Source organism: Taurulus bubalis, assembly GCF_910589615.1.
Source record: "Taurulus bubalis genome assembly, chromosome: 12".
Classification (NCBI taxonomy): domain Eukaryota; kingdom Metazoa; phylum Chordata; class Actinopteri; order Perciformes; family Cottidae; genus Taurulus; species Taurulus bubalis.
In genome coordinates, this window is record NC_136600.1 from 12,147,756 (window position 1) to 12,170,121 (window position 22,366).

Consider the following 22,366-nt stretch of genomic DNA (forward strand, 5'->3'; position numbering starts at 1 on the left):
CCAATCACAGCCGGGCCTGCGTGTCTCCCCTCTCCCGCCGAGGGGAGGGGAAATGACCTTATTTGGCCGCTATGACCTTATATGGGTCGCCGCCAGGGGGGCAGCGGTACGAGGCAGCCTGCTGGTGACACTTTCCCCCAAATTGTAGCTTCGCCTCTCGGAGATGGGGCGGACAGTCGAAGGGTGAAGCCAGACACTCGAGCGGCAAAATATTTGTGCTGCGCGGTAACGGTCTCCGTTCAAGCTTCTTCTGCCCACGCGGACGATCAGCGAGGATATTTAGAGTGCGCTTGTTGGGTAAATTAAGATCAGAACCTCACTGCGGCGCGCAAGGACAAGAGGAACGGGGATTGCTTCGGGACTGCGCTTCACACTGTCTCCAAAGAGCTGGCCGGGACTAAATAAATCCGTCACAGAACAACATGAAATGCGGTCATTCGGGAGGCAGAATTGATCTCGCGCGAACCCAAACGCGGTAGGCTGTTGAGCGGCGGGGAGACCGGAGCGAGTGTCTGAGAGGCGAAACCTTGCTGTCGGTTGTATTCCGCCGTCTTTTCAAATTCTATAGAGGCGAAGAAGAAGAAGTGCTATCGCGTTTTATTATTATTATTATATTCTTTTTGACATCTGACATAACTGGACTGACTTTTCCATGAGGTTACATTCTGAAGAACAACGTGTTTATGGATTGCTGCGCAGCGAGGGACACCGGGAGTTGTATGCTTCGCTCGTATGCATCGATCATGTTGATACCTCGCTGTTGCTGTGAACTTTGGTAGATGTTTGCAGAAAGACCGCAGTAGTCCAGATACACGTTATAAACAATATACAGTATAAATACGCTCAGATACGCTCAGATTGACCTCTGCAGAGGAAGTGGGAAGCGCCTTTTCGCCCTCCCTTGTTTTCCTCTCCCAAGACGTCGGGACGGATCTCTATCACTCACTCTCTCCTTCTGTGATTTTTAACAAAGACCAAAGTGTTTGGGGATAGCATGGCTATGGTAGTAAACCAGTGGCCAGAGAACATTTCTGCAGATCCGGGGTCCCAGCTCCAGATATGCGTCCAGGAGCCCGGCGGGGCGCCTGGAACCCCCAACGGTTCCACCCCGGGGAACGACGCACTTTCCGGGGACAAGATCCCCAACGTGGACTGCATGGTGTGCGGGGACAAGTCCAGTGGGAAGCATTACGGCCAGTTCACCTGCGAGGGATGCAAAAGCTTCTTTAAGCGCTCGGTGAGGCGGAACCTCTCGTACACCTGCCGGGGGAACCGAGACTGTCCCATCGACCAGCACCACCGGAACCAGTGCCAGTACTGCCGGCTGAAGAAGTGCCTCAAAGTCGGCATGCGAAGAGAGGGTAAGACCATAGGTGTGTTACGGATGTCCGCGTGAAGTTGTGGCACATTTATTTACTCATGTATCTGTGTGTGTGTGTGTGTGTGTGTGTGTGTGTGTGTGTGTGTGTGTGTGTGTGTGTGTGTGTGTGTGTGTGTGGGTGTGTGTGTGTGTGTGTGTGTGTGTGTGTGTGTGTGTGTATGTGTGTGTGTGTGACCTAATGTTGCCCAGTGTATAATATCAATCTTAACAGGCCATAAAAGTCTGAAACTCAGCCGTAAAATATTTTACTGTCTCAAAACATGCGACTAATTCTTCACGTCGGCAGAGCTTTGCAGCAGAATTACAGGTGCAGCAAGAACACATTTGACACATGAGGACAAACTTGGAAAATACAGATTTTTCATTATGCATTTGAAACTAAACACTCTTGTTTCAAAATATTGTTTGGTCTCTCTTGTGTCCAACTAGCGCCAGTGAGATAAATTGTGCGTAAAATACGCGTCACGTTCCTTGATGCCTGTTGAGCCTATAACGTGTCACACAGTTTGTATCCACTGTTGCTATTATGGGTAAATAATCAGCCACCACCTGCGGCAAAAACACAATGCTTACTTCACATTCTTTTACCAATTCCAGCGCCATTCACGCTGGTGCGCTCTGCTCTGTGAAATCCCTCCTTTGTCCCCCTGTTTTAATTATGCTGTTTGCTCACCGACACCCAGAGCCGCTAGAAGAGGATGCCGCTGCATTTGTTGTATTGTGTTGGATTAGCAACCGGTCAGTTACTCGCAAAGGGGAGCGCTGGCAACGTGTCGGCGGAGAGGAGCGCTTCCCTTATTGATTATCAATGAGGAGCGTCGTCCTATTCACGAGAGATGGAGATGGTGCATATTTTTAAAATGTTCCAAACCGAAAGGGGCCGAAACATCTGTGCTGCATGGCAGCGTTACGCATGGGCTCGTTTTGTCTTTGTTTATGCACTTTGGATTAGAGAAACTCGTGATTTAGAGGCGACCTATTTTATGATTAAAAGGCCGAATTTCTGTATAAGCTTTTTGGGTGATGCCTGCAAATGCCAAAAGCAATGTCACACACCTTTACGCAGGTGAATCGTGGGCATCTGTCCTGTGAGTGCGAGGGTAAAAAAGTGCGTTCCAAACGTTTATCCGCAAAAGTCCAAAGTCTTTATTGAAGATGTCCTTTTTCGACCCGTTTATTTTCTCTCTCAGAGAACAGAATGAGGTCAGCAGCAGCATCATAGTGAGCAATCTTGCTCAAGGACACTTCGGCAGGGGATGTTTTAAAGACAGACAGTGTCTCCACGACCCCTCCGCCCTTTGTTCTCCGCCTGAGCCAAAATGTAAATACAGTATAGAGGGTGGAAATACCCGTCCTCCTTGGATGAGACAATCCCTCAAGGGTTTCCCGCTAGTGTACTGTGCCTCTCTGCGCGCGCACGTGTGCGTGTGTGAGTGTGTGTGTGTGTGTGTGTGTGTGTGTGTGTGTGTGTGTGCGTGTGTGTGTGTGTGTGTGTGTGTGTGTGTGTGTGTACTGTATATACTGTACACACAGTCTTACCTCGTGTAAAATGCCCGCAAGCGACACCGACACGTTGGCGCTCCTTTACGACTGAATGAACCCGAGGAAATCGCATTGTGTTTATTGCAAAAAAATATCTGAATATATAATTTGAAAATAATCTTATTCGTCCTATTTTGGAGATGCACGCTATTTTGAACGCAGATTAGAATTCTACTTCCGTAGTTACATTTTCTTACATTTTTAAAAAACGTATTTTTTTCTCGCAGTGCCGACCTTTGAGCCTTGAAGGCGTCATATTGTCCACCATCCACGACGTTTCTTATAAACCTCAGGACTGGCATTAGTCGTGCTGTTTAGATGAGAACACATTGCGATGCTTTTGCTCAGCAAAGCTGCTCTACACTGCAAACACGTTTTCATCTTTTATCATTTAGCATCTTAATTTTGTGGTATTCTTCTAGTTAGCAGGACATATTTCTTTCAATTCAGTTTGTGGTCATTCTACAATAAAAAAAGTGCATTAAAATAAGGCCAGACATTCTTTAATTGAAAATAAAGAAATAATATAAATAATAAGGTTTTAAACATCCTTATCTGCTCATTAGTATTTTTCTTCTCTTTTTTTTGCAGTGCTGGCTTATAGTTGTGTGTTAAAGGCTTAAATGCAGAGCAGGTCAACTTACATTGGCGGAGCTCATCTGTTGGTGCATTCGAGGTCAGCAGGATTAAACTGTGTCCTTAAATCCTCTTTGTCGGCTGACTTCTGTTCATCAGCATTCATTTGTCTATTTAGGAAATTGTTTTGTTCGGACACGTGACCTGCTCAACAATTTGGAAAAGGAAAGAATCCAAAAACAGAGTTTAACAACATAAACTGGTTATATTGTGTTAAATGTGAGGCTGAGAAAGGCCGTGATCATAAGTCATTAGACATATTGTGCATGAATTGAGTGAATCACAGACATCCAATTGTCCTTTAGCTATTTAATCAAGACTCCCATTGTTTTAATGAAGTAAAAGTCACAACAAATACATATTTTAATATTTGTGTACATATAAATATTCATGAATATTTGAAACAAAATCTTCATTGTTTTATTGTAACATCTTAAGTGAATTAAACACTGCTGTGTCCTTAAATCCCAACTGAAACTGTTGAAGCGCACGGCTACCGTCATCCTTCCCTGAGGACACAAGGCATGTTTTCTCTACATTATTCAACAGGTTCACCTGGTTGTGGACGGGAGGCAGTGTTTATTCTCAGTTATGATCCAGGTGGAGAAAAACAAAAGCATTTTGGTATCTCTGTTTGACATTTCCAACAATATGCGGGAAGCTATCGTCAAAATAAAGCAGAATGCCACAAGTGGAAATGCATGTTTGTTGAGCTAAAACAGTTATTAATCATTTAAAATCCCTTTTTACTCGGGTCATATTGTCCATACTGTACTTCACGTCCCGACTAAGTACAATGTGTTTCTGAGGGAAAGTGCATCTGGATGGAACAAGTGATGTTGACATGTGAGAGTCCTGTAGGCGCTGCTACTCCACCCTTACAGCATCCTTTGATATCACTAACACTGCTGCATGACTTTGCTGTTTTGGCTGAATTCATATTTAGCTTCCTGAGAAGACACACTAAAAGTTTCATGAGTAGGCCACGTCCGATTTAGAGACAACTTCACTTAGTTTCATGTTCTTTTTTTTTTTTCCAAAGGAGGACGTTTGACCTCTTTCTGCAGTCGTGCTGTGTGGAACATAATATCATTTGTTGGAGACTTTTATTCAGAGTACCTTTCAGCACCATGGCAGCAAACATTTCTGTGTTAGCTCAGTGGGAATCAAACCTTGTGAAACCCTCCCCCCGCCCAAAAAAAACCATGGGAGCGTTAGTGTCATTGTCTCCCCACGCAGCTACACAGAACCCCGTCTTGTTTCTCTGTCAGCACGGTTCCTAGGTTGAATAGGAAGCGGAGAGGCAAAGAGAATCAGCCTGACAGTTTGCTTTTGAACTGGAGTGAATGTTTTAATTTTGAAGCGGCCCACAAGGACGAGCAGCTGAGGACAGAGAGAGACACGTGTGGTAGTTTTTACCGCTCTGATTAATGCACGCGCACACCATGAGACTGTCCTCTTGTCGGCCGCGTGCGTCTTGAATCATGCACCTGGGCAGCTATGAGCGCACCCAGATACATGCAGACACGCCGAGTTAGTGGAGTGCAGTGATAGTAAATAGTCTCAATATCCATTTGGATCACAGGAATCTGTAATACACACATTCAACGTGCGCAGTGGGAATGCTGCTGCCTCCTCTCACCCACACTGCACTCTGACAAAATACCGGCAGCGGCTGAAAATGTAGGTCAACCAAAACTAAAACATTAATAACAGACAGGCTCAAGTCAAAGTCCAAATGTGTGGAGCGTCCAGGGCCTCTCTCCAGTGAGTAAACAGTGACTAATCCAGTCATTCCCAAAGACTGGCTCGGGACCCCACAGGTGGGTCGCAGGAGATTTCATGAATTTCTTCCTTATTTAACATTTGAGCCCCATCAGAGAGCCTGAATGTTCAAATTCTTCTGATCAGGAAGGTTCAGGCGTTTAAGACAGCTCCTGCTGCCTTTTGCGGTTTCTAAGCAACCAAACGGAAGGAAGAAATGATATCTGCTAGCTGTGATTGGTTGTTCCTCATCACGTGACCTTTTCCAAAATTTCCAAAAGTTAAAACTATTTTTATCTTGGGGCGCAGCTGTCGAGTCCTTAAAAAAAAAAAGAAGCACTTGGGAACGTTTGCGAGCCGCCATGTTGTCAATAAATCCAGTAAAAATGGTCAGAAACATTAATTTACGCACAAATTGGCTGTTATCATGATTTATAGATCAAGCCGATTGTGAATTTGGTTGGTCATTTTTCAAAAGTGGGTCCCCTGAAAGACAGTTTTGAAGACACTCCACAGTGGGTGAATACTGCAGTCTGGCTTCCCTTGGCTCTGAAAACCTTTACTTATAGTTTAGCTATTGACACATTTAAATACTTAACCCTTGTCACCGCACTTGTAGTCATTATCAGTGGCCTCGAAGAAGTAAATGGCTCCCATTCACAAATCTTTCAGTACTGCAGCTTCCATTAAAGTAATATGCAGGAGGCCCTGGCGTTACTATCTCCAAGGCTCCCTTTAATATTACAGAATATATGATTGATGATGTTAGTTTTTTTATGCTTTTGGATGCATCAAGGTGACGAGTGTACTCTCTAAAAAGGTAATGCTTCCTTCTGCACATTCCAATGTATCACTAACGTGACAAAAGTCATGTGACCCTCTCAGGTGCCTTCAGTCAATCAACTCTAACAAATGGACCGACTCCGGACTGTTTGGCTTGAGACTTTAAGTGGCTCAACCTGTTTTTGTGTGTCACTCGGGTCTCTTGTAATAACACACACACACACACACACACACACACACACACACACGCGCGCACACACGCACACACACACACACAAGAGAAAGGGACACAGAATCGGAAACAGTCGGAAACATTTAACCCCAACAAGGCTTCTCCTTCAGTCTGCCACACATTCATTCTCTATTAAAGGGCTGTGGGGGAATCTGTGTATCATTTATAATTTAGGCATCTAGTTGATGATCTTACGAGGCTCACTGAGTGGGAGTGCAGTTGTAGTGATGACCGAAATGCATTACAAAAAATAATAATAAAAAATACGACGTTTTAAAATACTTTTTCAATTTGTCCCTATTTGGAACCGGTTTCAAATTTAAATACATATGGATATTGGCTAGTCATGTTCTCCACCTCTAATTTGAATTAAGTTCCTCATATAATCTCTTCATATTATAAAATAGTCTTTTCACCATTTCCCTTGTAGTTTCTGGCCGTGCAGATGGTTTTGGTCTCACTTGCTCAGGTGTTCAGGTCCGATCTTCAAAAACAGAAGGTGTGAAAAGAAATGTGAAAATATGTTTGTTGTTTTTTTGTGGGGACTTTTGTTGCCCAAAATAAAAGCCTCTGAAACAGCCTGACGTGAAGCTAATACTGTGTGTTGCAACACAGACTAACGATGACTCACGTGTGGGTTGGTGAGCAGCTCTCTTTTGGGGTGGATGGTTTGGGATTTGATAACCGGAAACAAAAGCCCACTCACTTCCACTGTATTGCCGCGGCAGCGGAAGTCTCAGTCGCAGATATCTCATATCTTGATAAAAGGAGAAGAATGAACCAAAAATATATGGCTCCATACCACTAGGGATAAGTGGGAGTAAATGTGTTGAGTGAACTGTCCCTTTAAATGTATTGCCCATCTGACCGTGAAAAAAGAATAGTAAAGAAAACAAAGCTCCAGCACTAAAATTGGCTTTTAAAAACTAAAATAATTCACAGTCACAGTCTCTATTTTTACTGTCTGATGATAATAACAACAACTACTGAGCAACTACATTTAAAGCCAAGCAGCCAATGCATGTGTCTTTCTCAGATCTCTTCTCCAAAGGAAACACATGGACGTAGCCCTGCTGTGGCCCACTGTGTGTTAGATAAAGAGAGGAGGGGAGGGGTTGTGCGTTAAGTGTAAATAAGGATAGTGTGAGTCACTGAGTTCAGGGTGAATTTGCTTAGCTAATTAATTCAGGAACTGCCTCATCAAAGTCTAAGAGAGGGACTGAGGCAACTGCCTCCACGCGCGACAAAGCAACCAAACTTCCTCACGCGATGCTCCCCTGCCCTCCATGGCTCTGTCTCTCTCTGTCTGTGTCACTGCTTGTCCTCTCGCTCCTGCACTGCCTCCGGTTTTCCTCTGCACTCTCGTTCTGACGCGGCTCTCGCGTTTGTCGCATACCTGCTCCTTCATGCTTGAGTCGGACCCTTTTTCAGTGTGCAGATGGCTTGCTAGTGAGTTTAGCTGACTGGTAAAGTTTGTACAAACAAATTATCATTTTGCTTCATCAGGTGCTCTATTTCTCCCCCCCCACCCCCCTTTAGTGGGACGCAACTATTAATTAATCTGTGGTCCAACTATCATACCATTAAACACGTATTAAATGCTAAACTTTTAGTGTACATTTATATTAGCGACTAGTATCAACACATGGAAACAGTATTTTTAAACCTTCAATAACAGTTTTTTTGATACCACTAGGGGGCGGTGGAAACGAGCTGTAAACACAACACTGACATATTACTGCTTAAAAAATTGATGTGGCAAACTTTCCTGAGGGACATATCTGGCTGCTACATGCTGCTGTCTGGTGCTGAGCAGGTTGTGTACAGTGCTTTTTTTAGAGCTTTTTCAAAGAGAAGAGAGAGTAAATCAAAGCGGTAAAGTTTACTGTTTTGAAAACCAAAACAAGCTGAAAGATGTCAAAAAGTAGTCATGTGACTGGTTTTAAATGCAAAAAAATATAGATTATAGCAGCTTTAATAGAGAACCGTTCTGAAATGCAGGGTGAACTATTTATTTTGGCTAAACAGAACTTGCTCTTACACAATAGCACACGATGGGACAAATGCTGTGGACCATGGACTCAACTAGCCACAGTGTTATATCCGTTTCATAGAAATAAGAATGTATCACATTAACTCTTGACTCTGAAGAGCAGCTCCAATATGGAGCATCACCGCTGTTTGATTGACACATTATATTTGGTGGAGACCAGGTAATAAATAACCCGCCAACTTAGTCTGCTCCGTAACATCACGTCGGTTGTCTCTTTATCTCGAGCGCTCTCCTGGTTTACACATTAGCTCCTATCTGCCTCCTATCTGATTCTCTTTGGGAGCTTTGCCCTGCTGCAGAGCAGTGACCTGCAGGTCAAAGTTCAGGGCCGAAATAAAACATCTCTCTTAGCGGGATCACGTACATGTACACAGGCATCCACATGTTTTCATCAGCAGATAAAACTACTTTTTATTGATTGCAGATGTGACATGGAGAGACAGGCCCAGGTTCATGCAAGAACATGTATTTCTTTTTCGCTCACCAATGGAGACTTTAGAAAGGGAAAATCTACTTATTAAATGCAACTGTCAGACGAATCTATAATGTGTCTGTGTTGCCCCGGCACCGTGACCTTTTAGTCCAAATGTTGATAGGCCTTAATTGTATTTAGCTGCTGTAATTCCACTAACAGTCTGACCCAGAGGCTAATCCCGGGCAGCCAGGCAGCGAACTGTGCACTCTTCCAGCTGCCATTTGCTGAAGTGGCATTTTGAAAGTCGCAGCTGAAATGTCCCATGGTACCTCTGTTTGCATGCACTTTCCTCCTCACCCTCATGTCATGCCCTACTTACGTACACGGGATGATGTTTTGTTTTGGCTTTTAGGGATTTGTAGGTCTTTATTTCGTGACTTTTTTTTTCTGCCCTCAATTTGGTATCCGAATAATTTTGTTTTCCAGGAAGAATGACTGTGTACATCGCTCGGATTTCAAGTTTGTCGTCCGTTGACAAGCTCAGTCCAATACATTGAGCTGAGCCACAGTGCACCAATTAAAAAGCAGGAAACGGTTTATGGCAGACACCCAAATCTGACTTTATACTCCCATCCCCCCCGTTATTCTCGATCTCTCTGACCCTGCTTTCCTTTTTTTTTGTCTTATCCTCAGGCATCTGTTTCTCTCTAATGTCATTTATGTCTCTCTCGCTCTATCGCTGCCCTCTTCTATATTAAGATACTACATCTCTCTGTCTCTGCACGTCTATATGCCTGTCTTTCTCTCAATTCTTTCGGGCCTTTCCTCTATCCCTCTCTCTCTCTCTCTCTCTGCTCCTCAGAAAAAAACAGAGAGTGATGTGTCGCAGTCAGAAGTCCTCAAGTGCTCTGCCTCTCAGCCACGAGTGACCCCCACAATGAGGCTTTTGAAAAGTCAAGTGGATCAAGTATATTCGCCGCCATCCGCAGGATTAACCACGAATCAATTTGAAAGCAGATTAATAGCTGTGAATTCGCATATCAGCGGCACGAGAGGCAGCAGGGTACCAACAGGTCGTGGAATTTGTGGAACGTCATTGAATTTGGAAGAATTTGGTGCATTCCCTGTGAAAGTCAGGGACAGTGGGTTTCACGGCTGTTTCAATGCATTAGTGAGGAGCCCAAAAGAAGTGGAAACCAGGTTGTTGACCCCCTGTAGAATAGATTTCTTTCTTGTTCTAGATGATATTAACAAGCCAGGGCAGAGTGACAGTTTTGGGTTATGGAAGTGCTCTGACTTAGACATGGCCAGTCGGGGAAAGAGTTTTTCAGGAGACTGTCCTCTCAGGGAACAAGACAGAATGGGTCCTTTCAGCAAGTGCCCTAAAGTGACACATGCTAAAGTTCAAGCCACAAAGCCCTCCGGCAGCCCTCGATGTGATGACTGTTGTCCCCCCGTGAGCAAAAGAGGAAGTCGGGTGATGTTATTGTAGAGCGCCAAAGTCCACGCAGGGATGAGGTCAGGAACTCTTCCCAACAAAGCGACGGATCCCGTTTCCTGTTTCCCCCCGACAGCCAAAGTTATTTTCTTTTAACCGTGACCACGGTCGACCATGAGCTTAACCGCGTGCATGTTATTGTAACCATGACAACAAAGGTCCCCCAACCTTAAGTACTAAGTAACAAACCACAATGATTTGCCAACCCTAACCAAGGTGTTTCTGCGCCTGAACCTTAACCAGAGCATTGTCCAATAAAAAAACAGATTTATTTTTCTATTTTTCTTTTTCCTGTCATGCATACAAGGATTCAGTGTGTTTCTAAAGAGCGATTATACCACACAAGTAGTTTGACGTTTGATTTTGGGGACTTGTTGAGCGCTGCTGCTTCTCGTGCTGACAGCAACAGCTCTGTATACTTTAGCTCAAAGCACCTCAGAGGGACTAAAAACACATTTGACCAGGTAATCTTTGTGGAAATTGCACTGAGACTACTTTCACCCCAGCTGCTCAAGGCGGTGTTTCATTTTCATTGGTTTGTGAAACCCCCGCAAAGACAGACACGTGTGGCTAATCTGACAGCCGTCCCTTGCAAAGCGAGACGAGAGCTTGTGGAGTGCGAATGACAAGGAATGTCCCATTGTGCAACGTCTTTGTGACAGGCAACACCTCTCCACAGCGAGACTGCGCTGTTTGCGAAAGGAGGCCGCATTCTTTTCCGGGAGCACGCGGGTTGACACAAGTTCACAGGGAAAACTAGTACTTTGAGGTCAACACCTTTTGTGCTGAGGTATTTTTCAGGCTAGAATTAAAGGCTTTTTTTGCTCTTGAGTGATTTGACCTCTCGGTTCTCGGACGTGCCACGGTGCGTTCAATTGACACAGCTGCTGTGTGCGAGGTGACAGGTGATGCAGAGTTGAAAAGCATTTTTCCAAACCCCTCCTCCTCCCTTTTATTTCCCCCCTCCCTCCACCTCCAGCTTCCACCTGTCTCTTTATGTAAACCACCGCTCTATCTGAAGCCTCATCTCAGATTATATTCAAATCCACTGGACTCTGCACCTTCTCTCTCGTTCCCCTCTCCCGGCCCTTAAGCTCCCCTTTCTCAACTTATCACCTCTCGATCGCTCCCTCTCCACCTTATCTCGCCATTTCACCCTTTTACCTAATTTTTCCCCTCACGCGGCCCGCCCCTCTGCATTCTCATTGCCCCTCCACTCCCACCCTCCTCTCTCTGTGTAACAGTAGATGGAGTTATTAGTCAGACAGTGTGATGACTGAACAGGTGTTTTCCAAATAGGCCTTTCGAGCACTCGCCGCATCATCATTGCTCCACGGGGGGTAAGAGGAGGGGGGTTTGGCCGTTTTTATGTGCGTACGAGAGCTTGGCCTCTGCGTGCCCTTTTCTCCTCAGGCTGAGCCATTTGCCAGGAGAGGGAGGGTGGTTTGTTCGAGGGGGGGCGTGTTACCATATTCATGTGTGGTGCGTGCATGTGTATATGCATATGCGGATGCATAACATATGTAGGTGTGAAGAAGTGGTATATCTTTACCAGCTGCTGCTTGTCATTACTCATTGATGCACAACAGCAGGGGCAGAGTGGCCTTGGCCGGGCACTTTCTTCTGCTCCACGGAAATGACGAGAGCTGACATATTTAGGAATCAGAGAAATGTTCCCGTCGTCACACTTTTTGCCCCTTTGACCTCATTCTGTAAACCTCCCCCCACCCAACACATTTTATATGCCCAATTTTACTCTTTGCCCTCCGTCTTCGTCTCCTCTCCCTTCTGTTTCTGCTGCAGGCGTTTTGGTTTCACTCCATATTACATGCAGGCTGTACAGAGGCCGTTTGGATGTAGACCAGCTTTGGGTGTATCTCACTCTGTTAAAGCTCCTAAATAAATTTTAAAAAAAGTGCGCTTTTCAGACAGACATAGAAGAGGACATACGCAAAGCGAGAAGAAACAGAAACACTGAACAAATATCACATATTCATGTTTAAAAGTCGAGATTAATGCGGCTGAATTCTCACCTTCACCTGTCTTGTTTTCTATCAGCTGTCCAACGAGGACGCACATCGAACTCCCAGAGCAGCCCGGGACAGTACCTGACCAACGGCACCGACCCGTACAACGGCCAGCCCTACCTATCCGGCTTCATTTCTCTGTTGCTGCGCGCAGAGCCCTACCCCACATCTCGCTACGGGGCCCAGTGCATGCAGGGAAACAACCTGATGGGCATTGAGAACATCTGCGAGCTGGCGGCCAGGCTGCTCTTCAGTGCTGTGGAGTGGGCCAAAAACATCCCTTTCTTCCCCGATCTGCAGCTCATGGACCAGGTGAGACTGCCACTTTAATGGCAATTAATTTACATTTAAATATCCAACTCTGAAGGTTTAGTTTGACATTTTGGGCTTATTGTGTTCTTGTCAAGAGTTAGATGAGAAGGTGGAAACCACGCTTGTGTCTGTGCAGCGGGATAGCCTAGCTTAGCATCAGTACTGGAAACAGGGAGAAACAGCTAGCCTGGTTTTCCACAAAGATAACAAATACAGCACCTTTAAATCTTAATAACTGCCATGTTATATCTCATGAATTGGATAAAATACAAAAACAAAAGTGTAAAAACGACATGTGTCCCAAGGACATTACTGTACCTGGCAACGTTTGACCCAGGCTAGGTGTTTACCCGTGTTTGCAGTCCAACCTGTAGCTTCATATGTAGTTTAAATGAGTGTTATCATTTTAGCATCTAATTCTCTGTTAAGAAAGAGAATGAGTGCATTTCATGTCAAATTGGTCCTCCAGGAAAGCATGTAAAGGGAACATACATAAGGGATTGGCTTCCAGCCTCCAAATGTAGAAACTTACCATCTAAGGATGTCCATACTGTAATGTACAGTATATCATATACTGGATGCCTTTATAAATATCACCCAACACTTTGCAACATGTTAACATTTTTTTACATCACATTTCCTCAGTTCATGTTTGCTTTTAAAGAAATGTAGAGCCAGAGCCACAATTAAATTCTCCTGTTCAACTTCATCAAAACCAAAAGAAATTATGATTAATAAACAGTTTATTTATGACATCTCGCCCTCTCCTTACACTTTGAAAAATAATTGAGCTTCTAAATATTATTTTTTCTTTTCATTAATTGAGAATCATCATCACTCAGTGGAATATACAAATAAATGATGTTGTGTTATTATTTACTGGAGGCAGAAACCGGCACAACAAACTCAATGTCAATGCGGCATATGTAGATTTATACCAGCTGTAAAGTCTTGGCACGGAGGAAACGCCTGACCTATAAATATTCACATGCACCTTGGGCCGACATATCACAGATATGTCACGCTGTAGCTGCACCATATCATTAATACACCATTAACGTCATGTCGAGATGTCCCGTCTCTCACAGTGAGTGCTTTAGCGATGTGCCACCAGTTCTCTGCTTTCTATAAACCCACTTTGTTTAATTATTATTTGAAACTACCTTTTCAAAACTATCAAATGACTCTGTTTACACCTGACATCAACACGTGTCATAATTTAACTGCATCCATATCTTTAACTATGTGTCTAGATTACCCAGGGTGGACAAAATAATGTAAAGTCTATAAAAAGACAATTATCTTCAGTGCAAAGGGGAGTCTTACGTGGTTGGATTCCTGTTGCAGGCTGTCAACCTGTCACCTGTATATATCCACAGCCTTCATCTTGGGACTTCTCCTCCTCACATATAAAGATCATGATTTTTTTAAAAGCAATTGTGCCTTTCAAAACCTTTAAATAATATTGTTTTTTGTTAGCGATGATCGATAATTTGCGTGAATGATTTGCACTTCGGAGCTTTGCCATTTTCCATTGTGATCACGTCACACGTTTCTGTCAACCCATCACGATGTTGCCATATTGTATATTAAAAGCTTATTTCTCTTCTTTGTGCCATTACACAGCTTGTCACATCCTCTTGTAATATGTATGACCTTTAAAACTGACAGTAAACGTTTCATCACATTAATTCTTCCTTTCAATCAGTTTATAAAAGGTGCTCTCTGTGAGCTTTGTGCCATGAGCCTGGTCTGTGTGTGCGCTTGCTTCTTCCTTTAGTGAATGAATATATTACTTGTTGGGGAGAAATATGTGCATGAATAGCGCTACTGTCCTGTATCTAGTCTGCATTTGGTCTTTTATAATGTGACCAAATTCTGACCATTTCCAAATGTGGCTTGGATTATTGGCTGTTTATTGCATCCCTTGACACTCAGATGGAATGTGAAATGTTGCTATTGAAACACAGTTTGACCTTCTCAAACATGCTGTCACATTTTTAAGCATCATTCCTGTGAGACACATTTTAATTGATTCCACCCTGTAGTATTTTAAATAAATTGCAACGTTTCATGTTTATGATTTAAAAAAATTGACATATTGTTGAACTCTTAAATCCAGATCTGTCGACCACATGATTTTAATCTGGTGTTATTATTTTTTTAGACATAAAGTACATTAACCACTCTATGCTGCCTGTTTTCCTAGGTGGCGCTGTTGCGCATGTCATGGAGCGAGCTCTTCGTCCTCAACGCCGCCCAGTGCTCCATGCCGCTCCATGTGGCCCCTCTATTGGCAGCTGCAGGCCTGCACGCATCACCCATGTCAGCGGAGCGGGTTGTGGCCTTCATGGACCACATCCGGGTCTTCCAAGAGCAGGTGGAGAAGCTGAAGGCCCTGCAGGTCGACACGGCAGAATATTCCTGCCTCAAGTCCATCGTGCTCTTCACGTCTGGTGAGTTTGAATGAAGCGCATGTGTCATATAAACAGTGGAGAGTTACAGGGAAACTGCATCAAATGTCAATGGTGTCATGTAACGTGGAAACAGGATGTTGAAGCAGGATTTATTGCTGGATGGCTCCAGTCTGTGTCATCGAAAGTTTATAAGAAATTAGAAATCCATGGCACAACATTTTTAATTGTATGGTATTATTGGTCTATAAGTTCTCTAAGAAAACAATACAAAACTAGGACATCGAAAAACTAAAAAGAAATAGGAGAAACCTTAGGAGAGGAAATTCAAGAGCCAACCGTGCCAGACAGTTGAGGATGCAATTTTTCTCGCAGAGATAGAATAGGAACAAAATAAAGTTTAACAATAGCATTACTTTAAGTTGAATGTTGGTGTAATAAATCAAATATGAGTGCAAAATAATTTGTTGAGACTAAGATTTTCAATGGAAAACAGTGCTTTCACTTGATCTTAATCCTCTACTCAAACTTGGACCCACAGAGGATTATGGGTAGATTCTGATGTCAACGAAAACACCACCTCTCTCCTGTGAGTAACTTTACTATTGCTCTGGCCGAACGGGAGGAATTAGCAGGCGGGTGCGCTGACTTCTGTTGGCATGGGATTCTGCTAATTGGGTTATTCATGTTGACAGGGACACTTAATCGCAGGGTATCAAAGCACATGTAAACAGCTTAACCTGAATTCAAGATATGGCCAATAGGAGGGTTGCTCTGACATAGCCAAGTAAACTCAAGCAGAAAATAAAACTTAATTTATTAATTTCATTTATCAGGGCGAAATATAAACCATTGAATTAAATCATAAATGTAAATAACTATGTATTAAAAATATATTTCCGGTATAGAAGTTCAAGTGAAACTTTAAATTATTGCTCATAATGTCTGCATAAGAGCTCAAGTATGTTTTACTTAAATCTGAACTAAATGCCATCAGATTAATGCAAAGGCTGCAGCAGCACGAGGTGAAATTTGCCCAGGAAGAATAGAAATGTGCATCTTGTGGTGCCTTATTAGGAGCACTGTCTCCATTGATTATCTTAACAATAATCTAATTTGCACAAAAAATGTAATACAATTTGTGGACATACTTCTAATGTTGGATTGTCTTTGAAAATATCCGCAGTGGAGCAATATCCTGCGAAATGCTTAACATACGCCGTGTGAGCTAATGTGAGAGTATCCTCTTGTGAAGAAGAAGAAGAGGAGGCGAGCACCTCTTCCACTGAAAATGACTGAAAATTAAGGCTTTGATGCAAAAACTTGTTAAAAAATCTATCAGTGAGAAAACTTAATGGACATTTACATAACTGACACCTATGTCTATTAGACAGAAAGCCATTTAACACATAGAAGAAGCCACCAAAGTCACGTAAAAGCTAGCTAATTATCAGCACTGAGAACCAAACTGCGGTCCAAGATTGTGAATTTGGACCAATACTCGATGATTTAACCATAACATTGGAAGTTCTTGGTGCTAAGAAAAATCTCTTCCCTCTGCTGTCAGAGCCAGTTTGTCTGTGAGCCAGTCTGTCTGTGAGCTCCAGTTAGAGCTCACAGACAGACTCATGAGGCCGACTTCAACTGTGTTTAACCCGCAACCTTTTCACCTCCGCCGAGGCTGACCGGGACGTGACCTCTAATGCTGCAGCAGATATCGTCTCGTTGGCTCCATATGCAAATGCTTCTGCTACAGTGCTCCCACTAGTCAGTCATGGTCTCTGCCCTCCATGAATTTCACTGTAATTTGATCGCTCTCCAATACTGTAAAAAGACCGATACTCTTCATGGGAGTAGCTGCTTGTGTCTCACTTAAATCACTTCTTTTTTTTTTTTTTGCTGGGGTTAACCGTAAGATTTTACTTGAATCTTTGGCATCAGTATTGATCTAAGTTTTATTTAGATTTCAGCCCATGTAATATATTTCACATTTTGTTGGAGAAACTTTTTTATTGACATTGTACCAAAAGAAAGTTCAGATAGAGACAGATACATCATTTATAAAGAGAAACACATGCTAATCTGAACCCACCAAACCATGTTTACTACCTAAAAAAAGGAAGCCAGCAGCCACGATGTGCTAAAATAGTTTCCATGTGAAATGTATTGATCATTTGCTGTAATCTTATATTATTGATGATGATGGTAACTTCTCACCTGCATAAAACAACTCTCAGATGGACGTACTGACAAAAAGTACCTTTATGCACGCACAGATTTGGCTATTTATAGCTGTTTGCACCCAAAGCTCTTAAAAAAACACACCCTCCTCCCTGTGTGGCATTATGTTCTCCCCACTGAGCTGCAGACACTATTAAATCAAAATATAATGGTGTTACATCTTGAGGAATCCCATGAGATCGGCATTGTTTTGATACTTCTATATACAAACCCTGTTGAGGTTTATCCTAACAGTCACTGGGCTCCAGTGCCAGCCAAAATACTGTCACATCTGGGATACTTCACAGAGAGATCATGCTATGTGACCCAGGGGGAAACGGATGGTGAAGAAGCCAACACCGAGATGTGTCTCGTCCCTGTTATTTATTTTTTTTTTTTTCGTTTATTGCATTCTCCCTCTTTTCTCCTTTGCATGGCTTGTCAGCTTCACTCTGCGTTTACCTAGCGCCTCTCTAGCATGTATGTATGTGTCTGTAGATCCACCTCTCCCCTGCACTCATCAGCCATCTCCCCTCCTTGATCCCATCTATTATTGAAACCAGTCATCCACCCCTCCTCCCTATACGCTCCCCAAACCCAACCCCAAGCCTAGCCCAGGCTCCGGGACCCCTGCCCCCACCACGGGAGTTGAATTATGTATAGTGGGTTTCAGTGAGACGGAGGATTCGCAACAGCCCCGGCCATGACCTACATAACCCCTGTAGCCCTGAGCATCCCATGTGACTTCCCCGCATGCGGGCAGATGTACCCACATGTATACACGTCGCAAAAAAACTGCAGACGTCTTGCCAAAAGAAGACAATACATTTAGTGAAACATGCAGATGCGAACACAGAAATTTGAATTTAATGGAGACGGACATGCTCACACGCACACACTAGATAGACCCGTTAATAAACCTGACTCCTGCAGACTTGGTGGGATGAGCTAACAAGCTTAGACAAACACCAATCGTCTTTCACCTCCCTCCGAGTCCCCTCCCTCCGCTCCTCCTGTGAAGCCCAGGCCCATCAAGCCACATCAGAGATCGGGCATCTCAGCGCTGCCACCCTGATCCTTCACCCCCACTGACCCGGTGTGTGCCCAAGGATCAGACAAAAGAACACAGCGCTTGGCGTGTAAGGGCGCCCGCAGAGCTGTCGCTTCGGCACGCGATGTGGTTTCGGTCCCACAGACAGCTTTACTAATCCCAACCAGGCAGGGACTGCCTTGTCACGCAGGACCCAAAATGGCGGCCCTGAAAAAGAAAAAGAAAGCAGTCCAGCTAACCCCCTCCCACCCCCCACCCGCGTGGAAGGGAAATACAGCTGAAGTGGGAGTAATTATTCACTCAGAATTATGAGAATAGTGGCCGCTGAGGGAGGGAAGGGTCTGACACACTCAATTAAAATATGACGTATATTACATTTTTTGTTGTTCTATGGAGCTAAGGCCCAGCAGGGTTTACGCAGGGGACAGATCAAAGTGTGAGATGACAAAGGGGAACAACGATGCAAGGTGACAGGTTAAAACATACGGGCCAGCGCTTTCAGACCAAAAGAACGCGCTTGAGAAGAAATTGCCCTCATCGGAAACCTGTCTTTCAAAGGAGGGTTCATTCAGGGGGCAGTCAGAGAGCACTCCCACTCAATGTACAGTATGTGGCACAGTACAGTGAATTGTGTCTTTGTTTTGAGTTCACACGTCTCTGACCCCCTTTGCTAAATCCCCTGTGCTCTCCCCTGCACACAGAGGGTGCGAAAAGTATCGCGCACAGCGTTACGCACTATATCGACTGTGCGAGACTCTTTCCTAAGGCGGGGGCCGGCAGGAGGGGAGGTGTGAGGAGGCGGCAGGCAGAACATGACCTCCGGCTGCGGGGAAAAGGGAACGCTGTCGTGTGCTGTGAACACAGACCACAGGGGTAGTGGTAGATACGCATCTCTGCAGTGGCAACCTTGATTTCCTCAAGTTTGAGCAAGATTTCTCTGACTTGAGGAATTTGAAATAAAAAAGAATTTAAAAAAGCAACTGTCAAGCTCATTACATTGTATTACTCCTCTGGGTCAACATGTATCTGCTTTAATCATCGAGATGAGATTTAAAGTATCAGGTCAACCTCACGTTGAGTCACTTATCACAGGTTACATTTTGGCAAAATCTAAGCATCAGTTTTCTACTACAGAATATCATCATAAAAAAAAATCGCCATTTGTCTCATCTAATGTGTGTAATGTGTATTTGTCTCATCTAATGTGTTGTTAATGTTTTGTACTTTCTTGCCTCCTGATTCAGACACTACAATAAGGATTATATGTAACAAGCCCTGAATCTCTCTTCCTTCCCTCTAGATGCTATGGGGCTGTCAGACGTCACCCACGTGGAGAGCATCCAGGAGAAGTCCCAGTGCGCCCTGGAGGAGTACGTAAGGAACCAGTACCCCAGCCAGCCAAACCGCTTCGGACGCCTCCTCCTCCGCTTGCCATCCCTGCGCATCGTCTCCTCCCCGGTCATAGAGCAGCTGTTCTTCGTCCGCCTGGTGGGCAAGACACCCATCGAGACGCTGCTCCGCGACATGCTGCTCTCGGGCTCCAGCTACAACTGGCCCTACATGCCCACCGTGCAGCGCGACCGGCCCATCTCCCTCCACTACAACGAGAACGGGCCCTGAGGTGGAGAGGCAGACGAGAAAGAGGAGAAGCTGTGGGAGAAATGCAAGGCCGAACGTCCATCTGACTTCTCACCCATCCATCCATCCTGTCCTTCATTCACTTCAACTTCTCCCTCACCATTCCGCTCAAAAACACACCCTGGCAATGTAATCTATTACCGTCCCGGTTACATAAGCCAGACAATCATTCACCGTGGCCGCTGCAGAGACTCTGTGGCTCGTTGCAGTCCGCCAGCCGGCAGTGCAGTCTACATTTGAGATGTGGCGCGAGACGGACAAGTTGGTCGAACGGGTTATTGCGCAGTTCACCAGCAGGTCTGTTGGACTCACTTCAGATGTCAGTCTCAAACCCCATGAAAACCAGGGGCAGAAAAAGACAAAACAGTTGGTTTGTTGTTGGTGCTAGCCTACATTTATTAAGACTGCGTACGAGCATCTCAGTATGACAAATACTGAGCAAGGGCTTTGCCAATGGGACTCTAAAACCAAGAGCACAAGGCCCCCTGTATAATATACACATTTTTGAAAAGAAAGCCAGAAGCCATTAAAAGAAGACAAATGCCAAAATGTCTCGGGCTTTTGCAGAGGATATGTTTTAATGTGCGTGTGTTTGTATTAGCACTGTTTATATGGAGAGAAAACTCATGATTGTGTCCATATGTACAGTATATTGTTGATTCATAGGCATCTATAGCATATTAGGGTTCAATGGGAAAAGCTCAGGTTCAAAGGTGAGGTAGCCAGACAGACAGACAGACAGACAGACAGACAGACAGACAGACAGACAGACATGCCAATATCAGTACAAGAGCAAAATACCAGTAGAAATTTACAGCAGCCTGTGCCAAAGCTGAAAAATGCATATTGTTTGGATATGTTTGTGGTCATGTTGGTGATGAAAATTGTGTCTATAATTTGACTATATACTTGTTCTGGGGTCTCAGGGGCAGAGAAGGAATTTGTAAAAAAAAAGAAAGAAAAAAGAAAGTCTAGGCACTTGCATTGTAAACTAGTCAGAACTTACACTTATTCACGCCTGAAAGAAATCACAGCACTGGTAGATTCTTGCTGCCCTAATGCCATTTGATCGATCGACCTTTTCACTTATTAAAAGGCCAATTAAAACCTTGTACATGTTGTTTTCACAGGTGTGACACAACGCATCCTCATTTTTGTTTTATTGTCTTGATTGTCAATATTGGACCTTATGAATTGGGGGGAGGGGAGCATTTTACAAAACTAGCTGTACTTGCCTTAGAACAAAGATTTTGTCACTGAGCATTTATCTTATGACTGTGCCATAATCTCTCGTTACCTGTTATAACAGGTATTATGTCCCGTCAGGAGAGGAAATGAACTCACGCGATGTAAAAATTATTAATGTGCACACAAAGTCGTAGAAAAGTGATGCAAACTATGGAAAACATTTTTTATCCATCAACAGAGAGAACAAATATTTCTGCTTGACATCCTCAGCACTTTCATTGTTTAGACTTCATGCGAGTTCTTTTCCACTTCCTGATGATATTGTCATGTAGGGAAAACCCCGTTGACTCATGTCATTTGAGCTTATCGTACCGATATCCTAGAGAAAAGTATCACTAACCTCTGAAAACCTCAGTCTATGTTACACTACTATCCCAGTTGGACTTATGACTGTGACTTAGTTTAGGACTATTTTAAGTTGTTGTTGTTGTTGTTTTTTCTTCCCCTTGGTGGAAGCTTGTTTTGACAACCTGTCTCACATTTCCAACATGGCACTGTGGTATCAACATTGGCATTGGAAAGGCCATCTGGGACCTTAGAAAGCTGTCTGTTTATAAATGAATTCACAGAAAGCTCCTATGAGTTTGTTTTTATCCCCTCTTCTTTTGTTTGGAAATATGGATTATCCATTAATTGAAATAAAATTCTGTTGTTCACAGTACGTTTTCTGCTGTCTTTTACTGTCATATAATTGCGACCTCAGTATGTTTAAAGCAGAGCACACAAAATGAGTTACAGTATTTAGTCTTGTCTGTGATTTTATGTTTATCGATGAAGTCAACACTCCAAAGTGTTTCTGTACACATGTTTGACTATTGATCAAAACAACCATATACTTTCTGATCTACTGTAGTTTACAGATAATTCAAATGTTCATGCCCACCTTACCGTGGAACTTCTCCAACTTTGAGTCAGGTAACATTGTTGCTTCATGTCTCAGCTGTAGGAGATGCATGTTGTGTGTGAACAGTACAAAGAAAAATAACAACAATGCAATAAAATCAAATATGTTGGTGAAGATTTGCATTAAGGTATATCAACAAAAGTAATACAAATAAAAGTCACACAATTAATTTATTTGTCATTTCACAATACGGTGAAATGTAGGTCAGCCCTTTTACGCTACACATACATAACATATAACTATTCTAA

The 22,366-nt window shown here is 43.7% G+C and overlaps 1 protein-coding gene across 2 annotated transcripts; it reads left to right on the forward strand.

Moving 5' to 3' along the window:
• Positions 1-994: 994 nt before the first annotated feature.
• On the forward strand, positions 995-19,948 carry nr2f5 (nuclear receptor subfamily 2, group F, member 5; the record flags this gene model as incomplete). 2 transcript variants are annotated; one of them, XM_079227030.1, is made up of 4 exons in its annotated part: positions 995-1,373; positions 12,363-12,643; positions 14,853-15,099; positions 19,629-19,948. In XM_079227030.1, 4 exons carry the CDS (start codon positions 995-997, stop codon positions 19,946-19,948), a joined length of 1,227 nt encoding a protein of 408 aa, XP_079083156.1. The 2 variants fall into 2 exon arrangements, with proteins under 2 accessions (XP_079083156.1, XP_079083157.1); XM_079227031.1 differs by having other exon boundaries at positions 995-1,361.
• Positions 19,949-22,366: the final 2,418 nt, after the last annotated feature.